Source organism: Mobula hypostoma, chromosome 3 (genome assembly GCF_963921235.1).
Source record: "Mobula hypostoma chromosome 3, sMobHyp1.1, whole genome shotgun sequence".
Lineage (NCBI taxonomy): Eukaryota > Metazoa > Chordata > Chondrichthyes > Myliobatiformes > Myliobatidae > Mobula > Mobula hypostoma.
Window position 1 is genome coordinate 5,278,717 of NC_086099.1, and position 20,912 is coordinate 5,299,628.

General features: G+C 44.0%; 1 protein-coding gene across 4 annotated transcripts in view; it reads left to right on the forward strand.

Annotated features, from left to right (window-relative positions):
• ctif (CBP80/20-dependent translation initiation factor) overlaps positions 1–20,912 on the forward strand; it is a 233,910-nt gene that overhangs the window by 151,652 nt on the left and 61,346 nt on the right. For all 4 annotated transcript variants that reach the window (XM_063042593.1, XM_063042592.1, XM_063042594.1 and 1 more), the window contains 2 exons: positions 13,397–13,473; positions 20,393–20,843. In XM_063042593.1, coding sequence (XP_062898663.1) covers positions 13,397–13,473; positions 20,393–20,843 — 528 coding nt within the window. The remainder of the gene's footprint in view (positions 1–13,396; positions 13,474–20,392; positions 20,844–20,912) is intronic.

Sequence of the window (20,912 nt, forward strand, 5' to 3'; positions counted from 1 at the left end):
TCTCACTCTGTAAGGACTGGAATTCAATTGTAAACCAGGTGGGAGAGCAGGAACCTGATTGAATGAGGAGGGATGGACGATAGGGGTATAAATACCACCAGACTAGACATGCCCCAGGCATCATTCCTGAAGAAGATGGCAGAGTTTGTCATTGAAACGTTGGATATAGTTGATAGCTGAATCCAGCTGGAAGCCCGAGAAGAGTTTATCCGTGATATGCGCTGGGAAAGCACTGGATCCTTTTTCTCTAGCTGATTTATTGGCATCGTTGTGAATGAGTTCAAGGAAGTTTTCAGACCAATCTGATTTTTCTTACTTAGCACATCAAACATGATCACAGCAATAGTTGCTCAATCTATAGTTGGGATATTTGAGCAGTCAGAGAGTCAGCCCTCACAGCATTAATTTTGGGTATCTGGGATCTCTGTCCCCAGAAGCTTTTAGTCCATCTGTGTGAATCATTTTGTCCCAGCAAAGGTTTCTGAAAAACCTCAGTCGCAGATAATGTCAACTTGTAACAGAAGAGTATAAATGTTAGAAAGCATTGAGGATTGTTAGGAATGACAAGGAGAATGACAGAAAGAAGAACTGGAATTTATTCTTCAACCTTTGGTTTCTACAATGGACGACTTGTACTCTGCAACTAGTTGGTATGTTCTCTTAGTTCATAAGAATTGTACTTATGCTTGAAAATCCTTTATAGTTTGTAAATCTTTTACAAATCAGAAATCCTCTATGTGTTAAATATCTGTTAAGAGTAATTTGTCTAAATTTAAACATACATCATTAAAACTAAAAATAAACTCTGTTTAAATGACTTTGTTAGCTGAAAGTATCTCTCCTTGGTAGGGAGGGGGAGCCCACCACTCAAGCAGAAGGTATTGGCAGCTAGACCTCGCCACAGAGACTAGACAGGCAAGTAAGTTAGTCTTTAAGGAGTAGGTGGATACAGTATAGCCTCCCTAGAGTGAAGGTACCCGTGGATACCTATATCAGACAGGGCTTAAAATCTCCTTTAGAAATTAGTGCTTTATGAACGGTGAACCCAATACCATCACACTATTATTCACTCGCTCTCATTCCCCTCTCTGTTTCTCTGTTCCTCTCTTTCTCTGCTCCTTCTGCTCATTGCTTTCCCACATCAGCGTTTCTTGACCCTTTTTCATTGATTACCTGCTGCTGTTCTTTTGTTGCTCATCTGCTTACTTGCCCTTTCCCAGACAATTTCAAGTTTAATTGTCATTAAACCGTACAGATGAATACAGCCAAAGGAGACAGAGACAGTGTTCTTCCAAGGCTCAGGTGCAAGACACAGAACCAACAGTCATACAGTCACATATAGTTACAATGGCAGAAAAAACGTACAGTCACAAAAGTATATATCTAGCCAAGTCGCTGAGTGTCGTGACCTGTAGACTGATGGTCCAGCCATAGACAGCACAATCCAGCCCGTCTTCCACTGACCAGCCACAGTCAGCACAATCCAGCCCGTCTTCCACTGATGGTCCAGCCACAGACAGCACAATCCAGCCTGTCTTCCACTGATGGTCCAGCCACAGACAGCACAATCCAGCCCGTCTTCCACTGATGGTCCAGCCACAGACAGCACAATCCAGCCCGTCTTCCACTGACCAGATACAGCACAATCCAGCCCGTCTTCCACTGACCAGACACAGACAGCACAATCCAGCCTGTCTTCCACTGACCAGACACAGACAGCACAATTAAGCCTGTTTTCCACTGACCAGATACAGCACAATCCAGCCCGTCTTCCACTGACCAGACACAGACAGCACAATCCAGCCCGTCTTCCACTGACCAGACACAGACAGCACAATCCAGCCCGTCTTCCACTGACCAGACACAGACAGCACAATCCAGCCCGTCTTCCACTGACCAGACACAGACAGCACAATCCAGCCCGTCTTCCACTGACCAGACAGAGACAGCACAATCCAGCCCGTCTTCCACTGACCAGACACAGACAGCACAATCCAGCCCGTCTTCCACTGACCAGACACAGACAGCACAATCCAGCCCATCTTCCACTGACCAGACAGAGGCAGCACAATCCAGCCCGTCTTCCACTGACCAGACACAGACAGCACAATCCAGCCCGTCTTCCACTGATGGTCCAGCCACAGTCAGCACAATCCAGCCCGTCTTCCACTGATGGTCCAGCCACAGACAGCACAATCCAGCCCGTCTTCCACTGATGGTCCAGCTACAGACAACACAATCCAGCCCGTCTTCCACTGACCAGATACAGACAGCACAATCCAGCCCGTCTTCCACTGACCAGACACAGACAGCACAATCCAGCCTGTCTTCCACTGACCAGATACAGACAGCACAATCCAACCCGTCTTCCGCTGACCAGACAGAGACAGCACAATCCAGCCTGTCTTCTACAGACCAGATACAGACAGCACAATCCAGCCCGTCTTCCACTGACCAGATACAGCACAATCCAGCCCGTCTTCCACTGACCAGACACAGACAGCACAATCTAGCCTTCTTCCACTGACCAGATACAGCACAATCCGGACCGTCTTCCACTGACCAGACACAGACAGCACAATCCAGCTCGTCTTCCACTGACCAGACACAGACAGCACAATCCAGCCCGTCTTCCACTGACCAGACACAGACAGCACAATCCAGCCCGTCTTCCACTGACCAGACACAGACGGCACAATCCAGCCCGTCTTCCACTGACCAGATACAGCACAATCCGGACTGTCTTCCACTGACCAGATACAGCACAATCCAGCCCATCTTCCGTTGACCAGATACAGCACAATCCAGCCCGTCTTCCACTGAGCAGATACCTGAGGCTGGCACCAATGGGAGGAGCCAGCCTCCAACCAGGCGTGGACTCTAGCTGTCTCCCACACCGGCTCCAGCGTCTCTTCCCTGAGCGGCTGCCTGATCACTTAATGCTGTCAGTTCATTATTAACCCACGTCAGTTGAAGGTTGGTGTAAACTCAAGCTACAGGTTTCCAGGTTTCAATCTGGCATATTGCAATCATCACGTTAGATTTGAGTTTCAGTAGTTTTACACAGTGAATTTATTATTCCTATTTATTCCCTTTTTTGACCTTGCGTTTATTTTCTCACTGTTGTTTCATTGCTCTGCCTTTCTCCTCACACTTACGTACACAGAACAAAGAATTTAGACCAGTACAGCACGGGAACAGGACCTACAGCCCACAATGTTGTGCCAAACCAATTAAGTTGGTAATCAAATGGCCAATTAATCTCTTATGCCTACACAATGCCCATGTCCTTCCACTTTCCTCACATTCATGTGCCTATCTAAAAATTGCTTATAACTCCATAATGTATCTGCCTCTATCATCACCCCAGTCAGTGCATTCCAGACACCCACCACTCTCTCGGTAAAAAAAAAACCTTGCCCCTCACATCTTTGAAATTGTCCCCTCTCACCTTAAATGTATGCCCTCTTGTATTAGACATTTCAACCCTGGGAAAGAGATTCTGTCTGTCCACTTTATCTATGCCTCTCGTAATTTTGTAAACCTCTGTAAGATCTCTCTCAGCCTCCACTGCTCCAGAGAAAACAACCCAATTTTGTCCAACCTCTCATTATAGCACATGCCCTCTAAAGCTGGCAGCATCCTGGTAAACCTCTTCTGCACCCTCTCCAAAGCCTAAACATCTTTCCTATGGTGGTGCAACCAGAACAGTGTGCAATACCCCAGACATGGCCTCACCAGAGTTTTCTGAAACTGTAACCTAACTTCCTGACTTTTGAACTTAGTTCCTCGTCTAATAAAGGCAAACATTCCATATGCCATCTTAACCATCCGATCAATCAGTGTATCCATCTTCAGGGAGTTATCAATTTAATTATTTCCATTATCTCCTCGTCACAAGTGATACCTTTTCATGCCTGCCTCCTCACCTTTTCTCTGCGTCGTAAACTGTTTTATCTTGGATTTTTTTTTTCCAATTCTAATGAGTGCTCACTGCCCTGAAAGTTTAATTCTGTTTCTCTTTCCACAGATGCTGCCTGACCTGGTGAGTATTTCCAGCATCTTCTGTTCTTATGCAGCACCACCATCACATTTTCAATTTATATCTTAATATTCACGGTTTTTGGGAGAAGTATTTACATATCTCTGTCTAGATTAATTGAACATACTTTCTGAGCAATAATGGATTCTGTCAGAGATTATTGATAAAGTGGTGAAAAAGATAAAATAGTGACAGAATAAAAATCAATGTTGTTGAATATTAACTTGCTCAGTTTGGTTAAAATATCTGTGATATTTATACTTGGATCAGAATAGATTGGAGAGGAATGCAGAAGTATAGCATTGGGTTTACTAATGACGTACACACAGTGGCCACTTTATTAGGTAGACGTACATCTGCTTGTTAGTGCAATTATCTGATCAGTCATTCATGTGGCAACTCAATGCATAAAGGCATGCTGACATTGTCAAGAGGTTCATTTGTTGATCAGACCAAACATCAGAATGGGGAAGAAATGCGATGGAAGTGACTTTGAATGTGGAATGATTGTTGGTACCAGACAGGGTGGTTTGAGTATCTCAGTAACAGCTGATCTTCTGGGTTTTCACGCACAACAGTCTCTGGAGTTTATAGAGAATGGTGCAAGAGACAAAAAAGAGTCCAGAGGGTGGCATCGCCTTGTTAATGAGAGAGGTCAGAAGAGAATGGCCTTAGCCTAATCACAGGACAATTACAATGATCAATTAACCTACTAACCGGTATGTACTTGAACTGTGGGAGAAAACTGGAGGACCCAGAAGAAACCCACACATTCATGGGGAGGAACGTACAATTTCCTTAGAGATGGCGACAGAATCGAACTCCAAACTTCAACACCCTGAGCTGTAATAGTATTTCACTAACCTCTACGCTACTGTAGAGGTAGCTGACCAAGAGCACACTGAGTACATAGGCAAGGGTAATGATCGGAAGACAAGATTCCCTGCCCTATCACAATGACTGGTAGATTTAAATTTACCTAAATTAATTAATCTGAATGAAAGACGTTCGTGAGTAGAAGTGAACAAAAAACGTCAGTTGTTTCATTAATGTTGATTGTGGAAGGAAATCTGCCGCTCCAGGGATGGGAATGAAATCCTGACCTTGCCAGTGAAGTCCAGATCCTGTGTATAAATAAAGGCTGGAAAAGCTGAAACGTTGCAGGATTCACAATTGTTTAAAGTCATTTCCAGTACACAAGTGTAACGGATAATGAAATAATTGTTACTCCAGATCTGATGCAGCACAAAAAAGATAAAGAACCCAGTAATTTAAATTCAATATAAATACATTAGATTGCTTATCTATTTTACCTGAGATAGTTTGAGAGTTCAGATTGACACAGAAGATTAAAAATGGCTTTTCAAGTTGGAATCATAGAAACATAGAAAACCTACAGCACAATACAGGCCCTTCGGCCCAGAAAGCTGTGCCGAACATGTCACTACCTTAGAACTACCTAGGTTTTACCCATAGCCCTCTATCTTTCTAAGCTCTATGTAGCCATCCAGGAGTCTCTTAAACGACCCTATTGTTTCTGCCTCCACTACCACCGCCAGTAGCCCATTCCACGCACTCACCACTCTCTGCATGAAAAAATTGCCCCTGACATCTCCTCTGTACCTACTTCCAAGCACCTTAGAACTATGCCCTCTCGTGCTAGCCATTTCCACCCTGGGGAAAAGCCACTGACTATCCACATGATCAATGCCTCTCATCATCTTGAACACCTCTATCAGGTTACCTCTCATCCTCTGTCGCTCCAAGGAAAAAAGGCCGAGTTCACTCAACCTGTTTTCATAAGGCATGCTCCCCAATCCAGGCAACATCCTTGTAAATCTCCTCTGCACCCTTTTTATGGTTTCATGTCCTTCCTATAGTGGGGCGACCAGAACTGAGCACGGTACTCCAACTGGGGTCTGACCAGAGTCTTATACAGCTGCAACATTACCTCTTGGCTCTTAAACTCAGTCCCATGGTTGATGAAGACCAATGCACCGTATGCCTTCTTAACCACAGAGTCAACCTGCATAGCAGCTTTGAATGTCCTATGCACTCGGACCCGAAGATCCCTCTGATCCTCCACACTGCCAAGAGTCTTACCACTAATGCTGTATTCTGCCACCATATTTGACCTTCCAAAATAAACCACCTCACACTTATCTGGGTTGAACTCCATCTGCCACATCTCAGCCCAGTTTTGCATCCTATCAATGTCCCACTGTAACCTCTGACAGCCCTCCACACTATCCACAACACCCCCAACCTTTGTGTCATCAGCAAATTTACTAACCCATCCCTCCACTTCCTCATCCAGGTCATTGATGAAAATCACAAAGAGTAGGGGTCCCAGAACAGATCCCTGAGGCACACCACTGGTCCCTGGCCTACATGCAGAATATGACCCGTCTACAACCACCCTTTGCCTTCTGTGGGCAAGCCAGTTCTGGATCCACAAAGCAATGTCCCCTTGGATCCCATACCTCCTTACTTTCTCAATAAGCTTTGCATGGGGTACCTTTTCAAATGCCTTGCTGAAATCCATATATACTACATCTACAGCTCTTCCTTCATCAATGTGAATCAATAGCAGTTGACTTATAACACAATGACAAAGTGAGCAGGAGGTGTAAGAATACAAGAAATAAGAGCAGGAGTCGGCCATCTGACCTGTCGAACCTGCTCCACCATTCGATAAGATCATGGCTGATCTGACCATGGACTCATCTCCACCTACCTGCCTTCTCCCCATAACTCTTAATTCCCCTATTATGCAAAAATCTATCCAATCTTGTCTTAAATATATTTACTGAGGTAACCTCCACTGCTTCATTGGGCAGAGAATTCCACAGATTCACCACTCTCTGGGAAAAGCAGTTCCTCCTCATCTCCGTAAGACAGCTTGTCTGGGAAAAACTTTCGCAGAATGCTGCTTCTGTGGAGGCTGCTGATTCAGACAGAGCCAAGCAATGAAACTCAAGTTGCCGGGCAATGTAGAATATGTATACAAGTGTAAACCTTGGATTAGCAGTGTTGGTTTATCTAGCAGTAAACATTGTGTAAACAGGAATTGAGTTAGAAAGCTACTCAGCAGTGAAGGTGATGGGGCTGTCCAATTATAGCAAAGCATGAGCTGCAACTTGCCGTGATGCTTTCCCCATGTTCCTTTTCACCATCAGATGCTCGTTTTCATGTGGGTAAAATGGTTATTCCAATCTACAAGTCATAGTCATACTTTATTGATCCCGGGGGAAATCAGTTTTCGTTACAGTTGCACCATAAATAATAAATAGTAATAGAACCATAAATAGTTATATAGTAATATGTAAATTATGCCAGTAAATTATGAAATAAATCCAGGACCAACCTATTGGCTCCAGGTGTCTGACCCTCCAAGGGAGGAGTTGTAAAGTTTGATGGCCACAGGCAGGAATGACTTCCTATGACGCTCTGTGCTGCATCTCGGTGGAATGAGTCTCTGGCTGAATGTACTCCCGTGCCCACCCAGTACATTATGTAGTGGATGGGAGACATTGTCCAAGATGGCATGCAACTTAGACAGCATCCTCTTTTCAGACACCACCGTCAGAGAGTCCAGTTCCATCCCCAAGTCCAATTCCATCCCCATGGATAAGTAGTCCATGTTAGCAGCAGATTTAACTAAAGTGTGGGATTTTGGCTGATTCATAACTCTGGCCTCAGGTGTAGATCACATACCTGTACCTTCCAGCAGAACTCATTAGATAACATCAAAATTAGACAGTGGATTATTGGAGATTTAATGCAACTCTGTTCCAAGATCTCTTTATCCATTAGAACTGTATCTAACTCCTTCAATATCCAGTATTTATTGATTTGCTTCAAGTGTCAATGCTATTAAATGGAATCTGTCATCTTTTCCTGCTACCTTTATACTGTAACTTCTCCCTGTGTCACAGAGTTCCAGTATGCAGTTTCCCTAGTTCCTGTGTTGCCTATCAGTTAGCACACTAACTTTATAGCAATCACTGATCAGGGCTCAGTTCCCACCGCTGCTTGTTAGGAGTTTGTACATTCTCACCATGACCCTGTGAGTTTCCTCCAAATGCTCTGGTTTCCTCCCACATTCCAAAGACGTACAGGTTAGAGTTACTGAGTTGAGGCCATGCTATGTTGGCATGGTGACACTTGCGGGCTGCCCCAGCACATCCCCGCTGATTTAATTTGATGCAAGTGGTGAGTATCACTGTGTGTGTCAATGTATATGTGACAAATAAAGCTAATCTTTATATAGTAGAGAATTCCATAAGTTCACCACCTTTTGGGTAAAGAAATTTCTTCTCAACACGATCATAAATAGAATGCCCTGTGACCTTTAGCCTATGACCCCTCATTCCTGGCTTACAAAGATAAATGGGTTTAAATAGGACTTGTTAATGGTTAGTAGGAGTAACATTTTCTTTTATCTTGATTTAATTAGTATCTTATTTTCTCGGCTGCCAAATTTGAAATTTAAACTAATGTTTCTGGATCATTCTGGAGTGTACCCCCACCTGGAAGGACTGTTTGGAGCCCTGAATGGCTCTTCAAGATGAGGCGACACTTCACCTGTGAGTCTGTTAGAGTCATGAACTGTATCCGGTGCTCCCAGTGTGACCTCCTGTATCACCTTGTGTTTCTTTCTGCCCTCCTCCCACCTTCTAACACTGACTCCACACCTTCTTTTCCTCCAGTCCTGATGAAGGGTTTTGGCCCGAAATGTCGACTGTACTCTTTTCCATAGACGCTGCCTGGCCTGCTGAGTTCCTCCAGCATTTTGTGTGTGTGCCTGTACTGTTCTATGTTTGATTTTAAAAAAGTATTTGAAAGGATAAGAGAAGGCCGGATAATTACAAATCAGAATCAGGTTTAATGTCACCGGCAGATGTCATGAAATGCTCAGAATGAGGGAGAATATATGATGAAAATAAGTTTGGGATGAGGCTCACTTTCAGCATAAACACCGGAATAAGCACATTGAGTATTGTAGTCTGTTACTGTGCTGTAGACTCTATGAAGAAAGATCATTCAAAATATGGGACCTGGTGTCAAAGTAACTGGATCACAACACAGGAGCCTGCTGAAGGAACCTTCCAAGAAAGCTCAATGCAAAGAACAAGGCAAAATTATTAACTCGGTTATGCTCGGAAGGAAATATTTTGTGGACATACTTCCTCTAATTGTTCTGGGTGGTTCCGCAGCATGTGAATTGTCTCCACAAAGTTTTCTCTTGATATTTCTGCAATTTAGGCTGCAGGACGTAAATCTGAAGACATTTGGGAATCGTGACCTTACTCCCAAAAAATTCCAAGTGTCAGTTTTGATGCTGCTGTGATTTCTGCTGCGTATGGGCGTGCTCGCATGTTGGATGGGAAAGTACTGTTATCAATATTCCTGAAACATCAACCTGGGTGATAATTACTTTGTTCTTGTATTCTTAAAAGCCTGAACTAGAATTGACTACAGTCCACAGCATTCAAATTCCTAAACAGCTATTTTATACACACAACTTAATGTAAGAATTGAAAATATAGTATTTAACAAAACGTAGAATATCACAGCACAAAAACAGGCCCTTTGGCCCACAATAGTGTGCTGAACCATTTAAATTAGTAATCAAATGGCCAGCTAAACTAATTCCTTTTGCCTACACCATGTCTATATCCTTCCATTTTCCTCACATTCATGGTCTATCTAAATGTCTCTTAACAGTCTCAAATGTATCTGCGTCTCCCACCAGCCCAGGCAGCGCATTCCCGTCATCCACCACTCTCTGGGTAAAAAACCTTTTGCCTCACATCTCCATTGAAATTATTCCCTCTCACCTTAAATGCATGCCCTCTGGTATTTGACATTTCAGCCCTGGGAAAAAGAGACCGTATGCCTCTCATAATCTTATAAACCTCAAGCAGATCTCTCCTCAGCCTCCGTTGTTCCAGAGAAAACAAGCAAAGTTTGTCCGACCTCTTGTTATAGCACATGTCCTCGAATTCTTGCGGCATCCTGGTAAATCCCTTCTGCAGCCTCTCCAAAGATGCACATCCTTCCATAATGGGTCAACCAGAACAATAAACAGTAAGCCATAGAGTTCTATAAATCTGCAACATAACTTCCTGACCTTTGAACTCAGTGCCTTGACTAATAAAGACAAGCATGCCCCATGCCTTCTTACCCACCATATCAACCTGTGTAGCCACTTTCAGGGAGCTATGAACTTGGCCCCAAGATCCTCTCCCAATTAAAACTGTTAAAATGATCTTTTGAGGATACGGATTTGCCACAAGTGTTGTAAATAGCAAGGCTCTGAGCACGCAAGTTCATATCTTTTAGTAGCTTATGAATTTATTGGCTCTACAGTTTATTTTCTAAATCTCAATTAGGAGAGTATTTGTACGTTTATTTTCACTGGTCTTCATTAAGTGCTTAGAGGAGCTTTACCCTAATTATTCTCCACATTATACCCAAACCTAAGCATCACAGTGCACAAGGAGCATTAATCTATGTCCAGTTGGTACTGTATGTGAATGCTTCACACAGGTACAGAATGTAGAACAGTACAGCCCACGATGTTGTACTGACCCTTTAACTTGATCTACGATCAATCTAACCCTTCCCTCCTACGTGCCCCTCAATGTTTCTTTCATCCATGTCCTTCTTAAATGTCCCTTAAATGTCTTTAACTTCCAAGGGCTTAACTTCTATAGCCACCTACCTCCATTGTAGCTTACCAAAAGCCACCTACCTTCATTGTTCCGGGAGGAGAGAGAGCAGCGCACCTGCGCGCGCGCAGCCCTGCGATGAAAAATGATATTGTATCCGTTAAATAGGGGCCGTGGACAATTCTGATTTGATGGAGACGGACGTGAAAGCACAGAGGAACATCTGGAAAAATTTCTGAAACGCTCGTTCGCTGCTGTCGTTACTGCGCAGTTGGGAATCTTTCGGAGGGTAGGCCTCAAAATCCTCGGCTTTGCCTGCTGTTGGCGACCGAGATGGAGGTCGAATCGTTTGGATAGAGATGGTGCTTAGTACTCGGTGTCGGAGAGTTGATCAGAGCTCGAAGTTTTCAGATGACTCAGAGTCGGACCGCGATCGGGTATGGCAGGGAGAGTTTTTCTTCCTTCTCCCGTCTGCGTGAGATGTGGGACATTTGAGAGACCTTGAACTTTTACTGTGCTCATGGACTTCTTCATCAAGTTATGGTATTGTTGCACTGTTGTAACTATATGTCATAATTATGTGGTTTTGTCAGTTTTTTCAGTCTTGGTCTGTCCTGTGTTTTGTGATATCACACCGGAGGAAATATTGTATCATTTCTTAATGCATGCATTACTAAATGACAATAAAAGAGGACTGCGTGTCTTCATAATCTAAAGCTACCTACCTTCATTGTATGTTAGCTAAAGCCACCTACCTATGCTGTAGCTTATCTAAAGCCACCTACCTTCATTGTACCTTACCTAAAGCCACCTACGTATGTTGTAGCTTACCTAACCCCATCTACCTCCATTGTACCTAATCTAAAGACGTCCAACCTGTCCTGTACTTAGCTGTTGATGTTAGGTGGAAAACCAAACAATAAATTTCCCTTTTCAGCAGTGCCCTTACACCCAGAAGCATCTTGTAATCTGTTAGTCAGTGAACAAAGGTAAAGCTTGACGCATGAGTAATATCAAGCAAAATTTCACATACTGTCATCTAAAGCGATATCAGAGTACATGACCAAACAATTGCCCAGTATTGTAGTTATGATGGAGTGTCGTAAGGAAGGAAAGAGATGTTTTTGAGAGAATTCCGGATCTTTGGGTCTCAGCAGCAGAATGCACAGATGTCAGAGGTAGAAATGAGTAAATCTGTAGATCCATGGGCTTCTGAATGTTTTATCAGAGGATACGTATGCTTATTTAATCTTGAATGTTAAACACACCATTTGGCAGACAGCCTGTTTAGAGTGAGTTGATGGTGTAATAGACTCGACTGTTGATAACAGAGCCTTGGAAGATGAAACTTGCCTTAGTTCAAGTACAAAGGAACATATAACGTAGTACACTACAGCACACTGGAATCCCAATCTGAATCAATTGTTCAATGTTTCCATTTACTATCAGAGAAAGTGTACAACAAACAGCCTGAAGTTCTCGTTCCTCGCAGCCATCCACAAAAACAGAAGAGTGCCCAAAAGTATGAGTGACAGTAAAAATGTTAGAACCCCAAATGCCACCAGGTCCAGGTACAAGCAGCAGCAAAGCATCGTCCCTCCTCCTCCCGGACTTACTTCAGCAAAGAACATCAACACCTCACGCCCACAAAGCTCAGAAATGTGATGGCAGAGGGGAAGAAGCTGTTCCGAAAACATTGAGTGGGTGTCTTCAACTTCCTGTATCACCTCCCTGGTGGTAGCAACGAGAAGAGGACATGTTCTCTGTGATGGGGGTTTTTAAGGATGGATGCCACCTTTTTGAGGCAACAGATTTTGACGGTCAGCACTACATAAAACACTATACCACAGTGCAATGCTGCATCAGTAATTAGGTTCTGAACAAAGAATCAGTAATTTGAGTCTCATCCTGGAGGGCTGCTCCCTGCCCAAGAATCTGCTCTAGGGTAACAGAGCCTTCAGGAAATAGTATTTGTGGTTCAGTAGAAGCTAACTCTCCACCATTTCAAGTTCAAGTTTAATTGTCATTCAAACATACACATGAATAGAGCCAAATGGTCCATTTAATATCAGAGAATGTATACAACTTACAACCCAAAATTCTTATTCTTTGAAGACATCCACAAAGAGAGAAGAGAACTCAAACAATGAACAGCAGAAAAACGTTAGAACTCCAAAACACTCTATCCCCCCTCGTTAGAACTCCAAAACACTCTATCCCCCCTCGTTAGAACTCCAGAACACTCTATCCCCCCTCACACACATAAGCTGCAGCAAAGCATCAACCTCCTCCTCTCCCCACCAGCGCCCAGCTCCCACCGCCCACCAAACAAGCAACAGCGAAGCCTCCAAAGAGAGGTCACGATGTGCAGTCCAACAAAAACCATTGTTTACCCGACAATTCGGCAGGCCACTATCTATCTATCTATCTATCTATCTATCTATCTATCTCTCTGTCTCTCTCTCTCTGTTCCTCCAGAACCAAGGTACAAAACATAGCACCCACCCTCACACACATGGTCACAAAAGAACTGTCATGGCCTGTAGAGTGATGATGCAGCAATCATCGTACAGCCGCAGACGGATGCAATCCAGCTCGTCTTCCACTGAGCCAACACTGTAATATGTCTCTACTCTCAGGACAATATTTTAACAGGCAGCCTGTTCATTTCTTCCAGGTCTATCAACCATTATCGAATGAAGCTGAAGTTGCACAGACCAAGAAATTATTCCGGAGACGAAGGAATGATCGGAGGTGAGTCAGACTACTGGTCACCATAGATTAAACCTTACTCAACTTCTAGCTTTAACAGTTCTGGTTCAAAACAAAAAGAATGTTCATAAACACAAGCAATTCTGCAAATGCTGGAAATTCAGAGTAACACACACACAAAACCCCATAGAAACTCAACAGGTCAGGCAGCATCTATGGAGGGGAATAAACTGTTGGTATTTCAGGCCTAGACTTTTCCTCTGGACTGAGTTCCGATGAAGGGTCTTCTTCCAAAACTTCAGCTCTTTATTCCCCTCCATAGATGCTACCTGACCTGCTGAGGTCCTCCAACTTTTTGTGTGTGTTACTTTTTAAAAAAGTATGTTGGTTAAGCTAAAAGGATGGTTATTCACAACCTGTTCACATTGGTATTTAGAATTATTCTCAGTGAGCTTTGTTTCTCCCTAGGTTTTTATTTTCTAACTTTGGTCTTTATTTTCTTCTGTGCTCAACTGTGTGCTTGATTTTAGTGTAGATAAATTGAGCGTCGTCTGATCAGGGCAGTGAATAAATTAGATGTCCCAATATGCTGAAGAAGTGGGAGGAGGTTTTCCAAACCTGATTCACGCAGGATCCCATTTCAGAGCAGGATGAGGAGTTCCACAGTGCCACTGTAACTGAAGAGGAGGAAGAAGTGGAGGAAGCAAGGGTGTGTGGTCACCTCCTGCCAACCGTCCCCAGATCTGGCCCTGCATAAGGGAGCTCTTACCTTGTGACTTACTTCATTATTTTCTTTCCCATCCAGTAATCTTGCTGCAATGCACCATCATTGGTGGAGAGGGTAGTCTGTGCACTTGCTCCTAGGCCTCTTCCAAAACTGGTCTGAAAGCAGCTGCTGGAAGGTGAGTGAGGGGGTTCTTGGGGGCGACTTCCTCTGGTTTCTTCCTCCTCCTCTACTCCTCCGTAGGAAGTATCCCCAGCCTCCCTGTGTGCCTTCCCGTGCTGACAAGGTTAATATCATATGTCACCAGTCAGTGAACTCCAATGTGTAAAAAAAATTCCTGTAAGTGAGCTCAATGCAAAGCATCCCCCCTTGTCTGTGTGATCTGCAACAGACAAGAGCATTAACGGGTTACAATGTTCAGAGAAACTTGGTACTATTAAATATATCCTGTCACCTTTTCCTATTACCATAATATCTCAGCTTCCCCGTTTGTCACAGTGTTCCAATATGCATAGTTTCTCTATTTAACATTCTAGTGTAGTGTAATGGTTAGCGCAAACGATTTTCAGCTAGCACCAGTCGGGGTTCAACCCTATGACTGTCTGTCAGGAGTTTGTTTGTTCTCCCCATAACCTTGTAGGTTTCCTATGGGTGTTTCAGATTTCCCTGGAACAGGGATTCCCAACCTGGAGTCCACTTGCCACTCAGTTAATAGTAGGGGTCATGTACAGAAAAGGTTGGGAACCTCTGTCCTAGGACAATCCTTGCTGATTTGATTTGACACTAACAGCACATTTCACAGTATCTTTTCATCTAAATGTGATAAATAAAGCTGATCTAATCTAATCTATAACAAGAGTACATCTAGTTCTTAAGGTTAGTTGAGAAGAACTGCTGAATTTAGTTTCTTTGGTGGATTGAGCACATCTACAAGGAGCGCTGTTGCAGGAAAGAAGCATCCATCATTGGGGACCCCCACCATCCAGGCCATGCTCTCTTCTCGCTGCTGCCATCAGGAAGGAGGTACAGGAGCCTCAGGACCCACACCACCAGGTTCAGGAAGAGTTATTGCCCCTCAACCATCTGGCTCTTGAACCAGAGGGGAGAACTTCACTCAACTTCACTCACCCCAACACAGAACTGTTCCCACAACTTCTCGACTCACTTTCAAGGACGCTTCATCTCATCTCATCACACGTTCTTTATATTTTTGTTTATTTATTATTATTACCTTTCTTTCTTTCTGTATTCACATGATTCGTTGTCTTTATTTGTTCATTGGTTGTTCACCCATCCTATTGGGTGCAGTCTTTCATTGATTCTATTGTGTATCAACAAAGAAAATGAATCTCAGAGTTGTATATGGTGACATATGTGTACTTCTGTAATAAATTTACTTTGAACTTTGGATTCATAATAGAATATCTTATGGCAATCAGCAGGGTTTAATGTGTTTCTTCCTACTTGACATTCTGTGCTCATTGTTCATTTACAAAACTATGGTAGGACTTTGCATCCAACAGCAGCCTGGATTCACGGCTGGAGGATGTCAACAAAAGAGATTCCTATAATCTGTTCCTTTAAAGGTCCTCCAGCCCAAAGCAGTAGGTCTGTCAATCTGACCATACGACATAGGAGTAGAATTAGGCTATTTGGCCCATCAAATCCATTCTGCCATTGCATCATGGCTGATATATTATCCCTCTTAACTCCATTCTCCTCCCCAAAACCTTTGACACCCTGACTGATCAAGAGCCTATTAATCTCTGCTTTAAAAGGACCCAATCACTTGGCCTCCACAGCCATCTGTGTCAATGAATTCCACGGATCCACCACCCTCTGGCTAAAGAAATTCCTCCTCATCTCTGTTCTAAATGGACATCTCTCTATTCTGAGGCTGTGCCTTCTGGTCCCAGACTCCCCACTACAGGAAACATAACGATCTAACATCTTTTACTGTAGAACAGAATCCTAAAATGGGACTGCTCATTCCATCCCGTAATCATTCTTGTCAACCTCCTGTGGACCTTCTCCAGTCCTAGCACATCTTTTCTTAGGTAGAGAGGCCCAAACTCCTCACAGTACTCCCAAGTGTGGCCTGACCAGTGCTTTATAAAGCCTCAACATTACATCCTTGCTTTTTGAAATGAATGCTAACATTGCACTTGCCTTCCTCAGCACAGACACAACCTGCAAGTTAACCTTTAGAGAATCCTGCACGATGACTCCCAAATCCTTCAGCATTGCTGATCTCTGTATTTAGAAAATAGTCAGTGCCTTTATTCTGTATACCAAAGTGCATGACCTTACGCTTCCCTGTACTGCATTCCAGATGTATTCGATTCCTGTCGCTGCCTCTAAGGAGTTTTCTCCCCATGACAGCGTTAGTTTCCTCCGGGTGCTCTGGTTTCCTCCCACAGTCCAGAGACATGCGATTAGGGTTAGTATGTCGTGGGCACACATTTCACTGAATGTTTTGATGTACATGTGACAAATAGAGCTAATCCTGCTGTTCAACTTGCTATATTACAAACCCTGGGGTCTAACACTGTTACACACCACTGCCATTGGCCGAATCAAAGGTGGAGATGCATTGGCATATTGGAGGGAGATTGAAAATCTGGCTGGGTGATGCCACAACAACCTCTCACTCAATGGCATCAAAACCAAAGAGCTGATTATAGGCTTCAGCAGGAAGAAACCAGAGGTCCATGAGCCAATCCTCATTAGGGGATTGGACTGGAGAGGGTAAGTACCGTCGTTTCAGTGGATCTGACCTTGAACCAGCACGTAAGTGCCATTACAAACCAGGCACAGCAACAACTCTACTGTCTTAGAAGTTTGCGCAGATTTGGCGTGTCATCTAAAACTTTGACAAACTTCTATAGAAGCACAGTGGAGAATATACTGACTGGTATGGCCAAGAGCAGAAAAGCCTGCAAAAAGTAGTGGATACAGCCCAGTCCATCACGGGAAAAGCCCTCCCAATCATTGAGCACATCTACGAGGAGTGCTGCCACAAGAAAGCAACACCATCATCAGGGACCCCCGCCATCCAGGCCATACTGTCTCCTCACTGCTACCATCAGGAAGGAGGTAAAAGAGCCTCAGGTCCCACACCACCAGGTTCAAGAACAGCTGTTACCCCTCAACCATCAGGCTCCTGAACCAGAGTGGATAACTTCACTCAGCATAACAATGAACTGATTCCATAACCTATGGACTCACTTTTAAGGATTCTACAACTGGTGTTCTCAGTATTATTTATTTACTATTTATTTATTAATTGTGTTTTGTTGTATTTATACAGTTTCTCTTCCTTTGCACATTGGTTGCTTGTCAATGTAGTTTTTCATTGATTCTATTGTAGTTCTTTGTTCTACTGTGAATTTCTGCAAGAAAATGAATCTCAGGGTAGTACATGATGTCATATACGTAGTTCAATAATAAATTTACTTTGAAGTTTGCATTCATCAATTTCAAATAAACAGCCTTGTTAAGCGGCCAGTTATAAAACTAACTAGTTCTGATTAAACCTTTTAACAATAACTGTTTTATTCTCTTACAGATGCAACTTTACCTGCTAAGTATTTTCAGTGTTCTATTTTATTTCAGGTTTCCAGCAATCGCAGTATTTTATATTGCTGTTCTAGAATTGTCTGTCCTGTTCTCATTCACCTTACTTAAAATCATCAGTGACTTGCACCCCTTCAGACAGACAGGAACAGCATTGCAGACCGCTCTTCAGTCTTGGTCTCTCTCCTATCACAGGCGTTCGCTTTGTTCTCTACGCACTTACCTGTAACTTCAAACATTTGATTTTTAGCTTGTCTCAATTCTGATTTAGGCCATTGCCTCTTTCTCAACAGGTGTTGGCTGACCTGCTGATCTTCCATCACTCGTGACATTAACTCTAAGGAGTTGCCTCAAATGCACTTAATTTAACCTCTACCAGTTTAACACAGGCTCGACTTTAAAACCTGGCCCCTGTGGACCGTTTACATTCTTGGGAATAGGCTCCTCCATTGACTGATTTAAAAATAGTTAATTACAGATAAAATAGCAATATAGAGCAACATACGCAAGGTGTTGTTGACTTTCATTAGATTAGATTATGAGAACACTCAGTCCTCTTTTATTGTCATTTAGAAATGCATACATGCATTAAGAAATGATACGTTTCTCCAGAGTGACATCACAGAAAACGAGACAGACCAAAGACTAACACTGACAAAACCACATAATTATACCATATAGTTACAGCAGTGCAAAGTATACCATAATTTGATGGAGAACAGTCCATAGGCACAGTAAAAAAAAAGTCTCAAAGTCCCCGAGTCCCCGATAGCAGGCGGCAAAAGGGAGAAACTCCCTGCCATAAACCTCCAGGCACCGTCAACTTGCCGATGCCTTGGAAGCAGCCGACCCCAGCCGACACTGAGTCCACCTGTCCGAAAACTCTGAGCTTCCGAGCAGCCTCTCCGATACGGCCTCCCGAGCGCCATCCTCTGCTGAGCGCTTTCAACCTCTCCCCGGCCGCTGAAACATGCAGAGCCGAGGATTTTGAGGCCTTCAGCTCCAGAGATTCCGGTTACCACACAATATCAGCGGCAGCGAAGCGGGCATTTCAGAAGTTTTCCAGATGTTCCACTATGCACTCAAGTCTGTCTCCGTCAAATCAGGATTGTGCACGGTCTCCTACTTCACAGATAACAGATATTCATCACCGGAGAGGCCGCGTGCGCTGTCGTTGCGCCACCATCTTCTGTTGGCTTTCCTCAGAGAACTGGACACCACAACACAGCGCAGTCCTTCAGCCCACAATGTTGTATTGACCTTTTAACCTACTCAAAGATCAATCTAACCCTTCCCTCCCTCACAGCCCTCCATGTTTCTTTCATGTGCCTATCGAAAAGTTCCTTAAATGTCTTAAGTGTGTACCGCCTGTACTGCCACCCCTGGCAGGGTGTTCCACACACCCACCACTCTCTGTGTGAAAAAAAACTACCTCTGACATTCCCCCCCCCCCATACTTTCCTTCAATCACCTTAAAGTTATGCCCCCTCACATTAGCTGTTACTGCGCTGGGAAAGAGTTTCTGGCTGTCCACTCTATCCATACCTTTATCATCTTGTACACTTCCATCAAGTCATACCTCATCCTCCTTCACTCAGAAGAGAAAAGCCCTAGCTCGCTCAACCTATTTTCATAAGACGTGCTCTCTAACCCAGGCAATATCCTAGTAAACCTCCTCTGCATCTTCTCTAAAGCTTCCACATCCTTCCTATAATGAGGCGACCAGAACTGAGCACAATACTCTGTGTAGTCTAATCAGGGTTTTGTAGAGCTGCGACAGGAATGTGTTCCTCCTGTGACTCCATTAATAAACATTAGCAGTATGGAGTAACTCACAAATGCTGCAGGATCTTAGCCCATCAGACAGGATCAATGGAGGAGAATAAAGAGTTGACTTTCCAGGCCAAGACCCTTCATCAGGACTCAGGGTGATTTCCAGCATCTGCAGAATCTCTTTCATTTATGATTAGCAGCATAGAGTTGCCATGTTTAGCAGAGTTTGTTTTAAGATGCTCCAGCTCTTTGAGAAGAAGGTTCGGCATTGTAAGGATACAATGTGGGCTTGGCTAGTGAGAGATGCAGAAGCTTAGACTGAGCTGCTCTCCATTGTTTGTTCACTGCTGCCCTCCAATGTTCGCTCACTGCTGCTCCCTGGTGTTTGCTCAGTGCTGCTCTTCAGTGTGCGTTTGGTGCTGCCCTCCAGTGTTTGCTCACTGCTGCCCTCTGGTGTTTGCTCAGTGCTGCTCTTCAGTGTGCGTTTAGTGCTGCTCTCCAGTGTTTGCTCGCTGCTGCTCTCCTCGCTGCTGCCCTCTGGTGTTTGCTCAGTGCTGCTCTTCAGTGTGCGTTTGGTGCTGCCCTCCAGTGTTTGCTGACTGCTGCCTCCAGTGTTCACTCTGTGGAAGAACAAACTGGGGCAGGATCATTTGCAGTCATGCCACTTGGGTTATATTATTATTTTTCTCCTTTGTGACTGCATGATTTCCTTAACTCGTAACCATATGTGCTATGTGCCGTTGGTAATATGTTTTGAACATTGGCCTTGGAGGAAAGCTGTTTCATTTTCTTAGATTCATGTATGTTTAAATGCTAATTAACCTTGAACCGAAATAATTTCTACCCTGTGAATGCATCCTGGTTAAAAGACACTACCTCTATTTACAGGAGACAGCAGAGGTCGTCAGGAGGAAACAAAAATCCGCAGCAACAACACGGGGAGCATCAGTCCAGCAACGCAAAGCATAACCGGGACCACTCCAGACAATACCAGCCTCCCGCGTCGCACGCAGGCGGAAAACAGGGTCCGCCGAACCACGGCTACAGCCAACAGCGCAGATGGCAGCACAACCAGAAACACTCTCCCAACGACAAGGAGTCGAACCGGAATGCCAAAGACAGCAATAATGCTCCGGGGGAGGACTTCTCCAAAGGCTCTGCCCAGACAGCAGAGGAGCTGAACAAGCCCACAGACCCGCCCAACAGTCCCAGTCCACAGAACCTCCGGAACGCCGAAATAAAACGCAAAGACAGCATTTCAGATCGGCAGGTGGACCAACCAAAAGTTAATTTATTGGAGTCTTCCAAAGATAGGCTAAAAAGAAGGCTCAAGGAAAAGGTACAATTTTATATCTCTTCTAAATTGTCTGATAAAAGAATCTCACACAGAGACATCCGTTTTGACCTC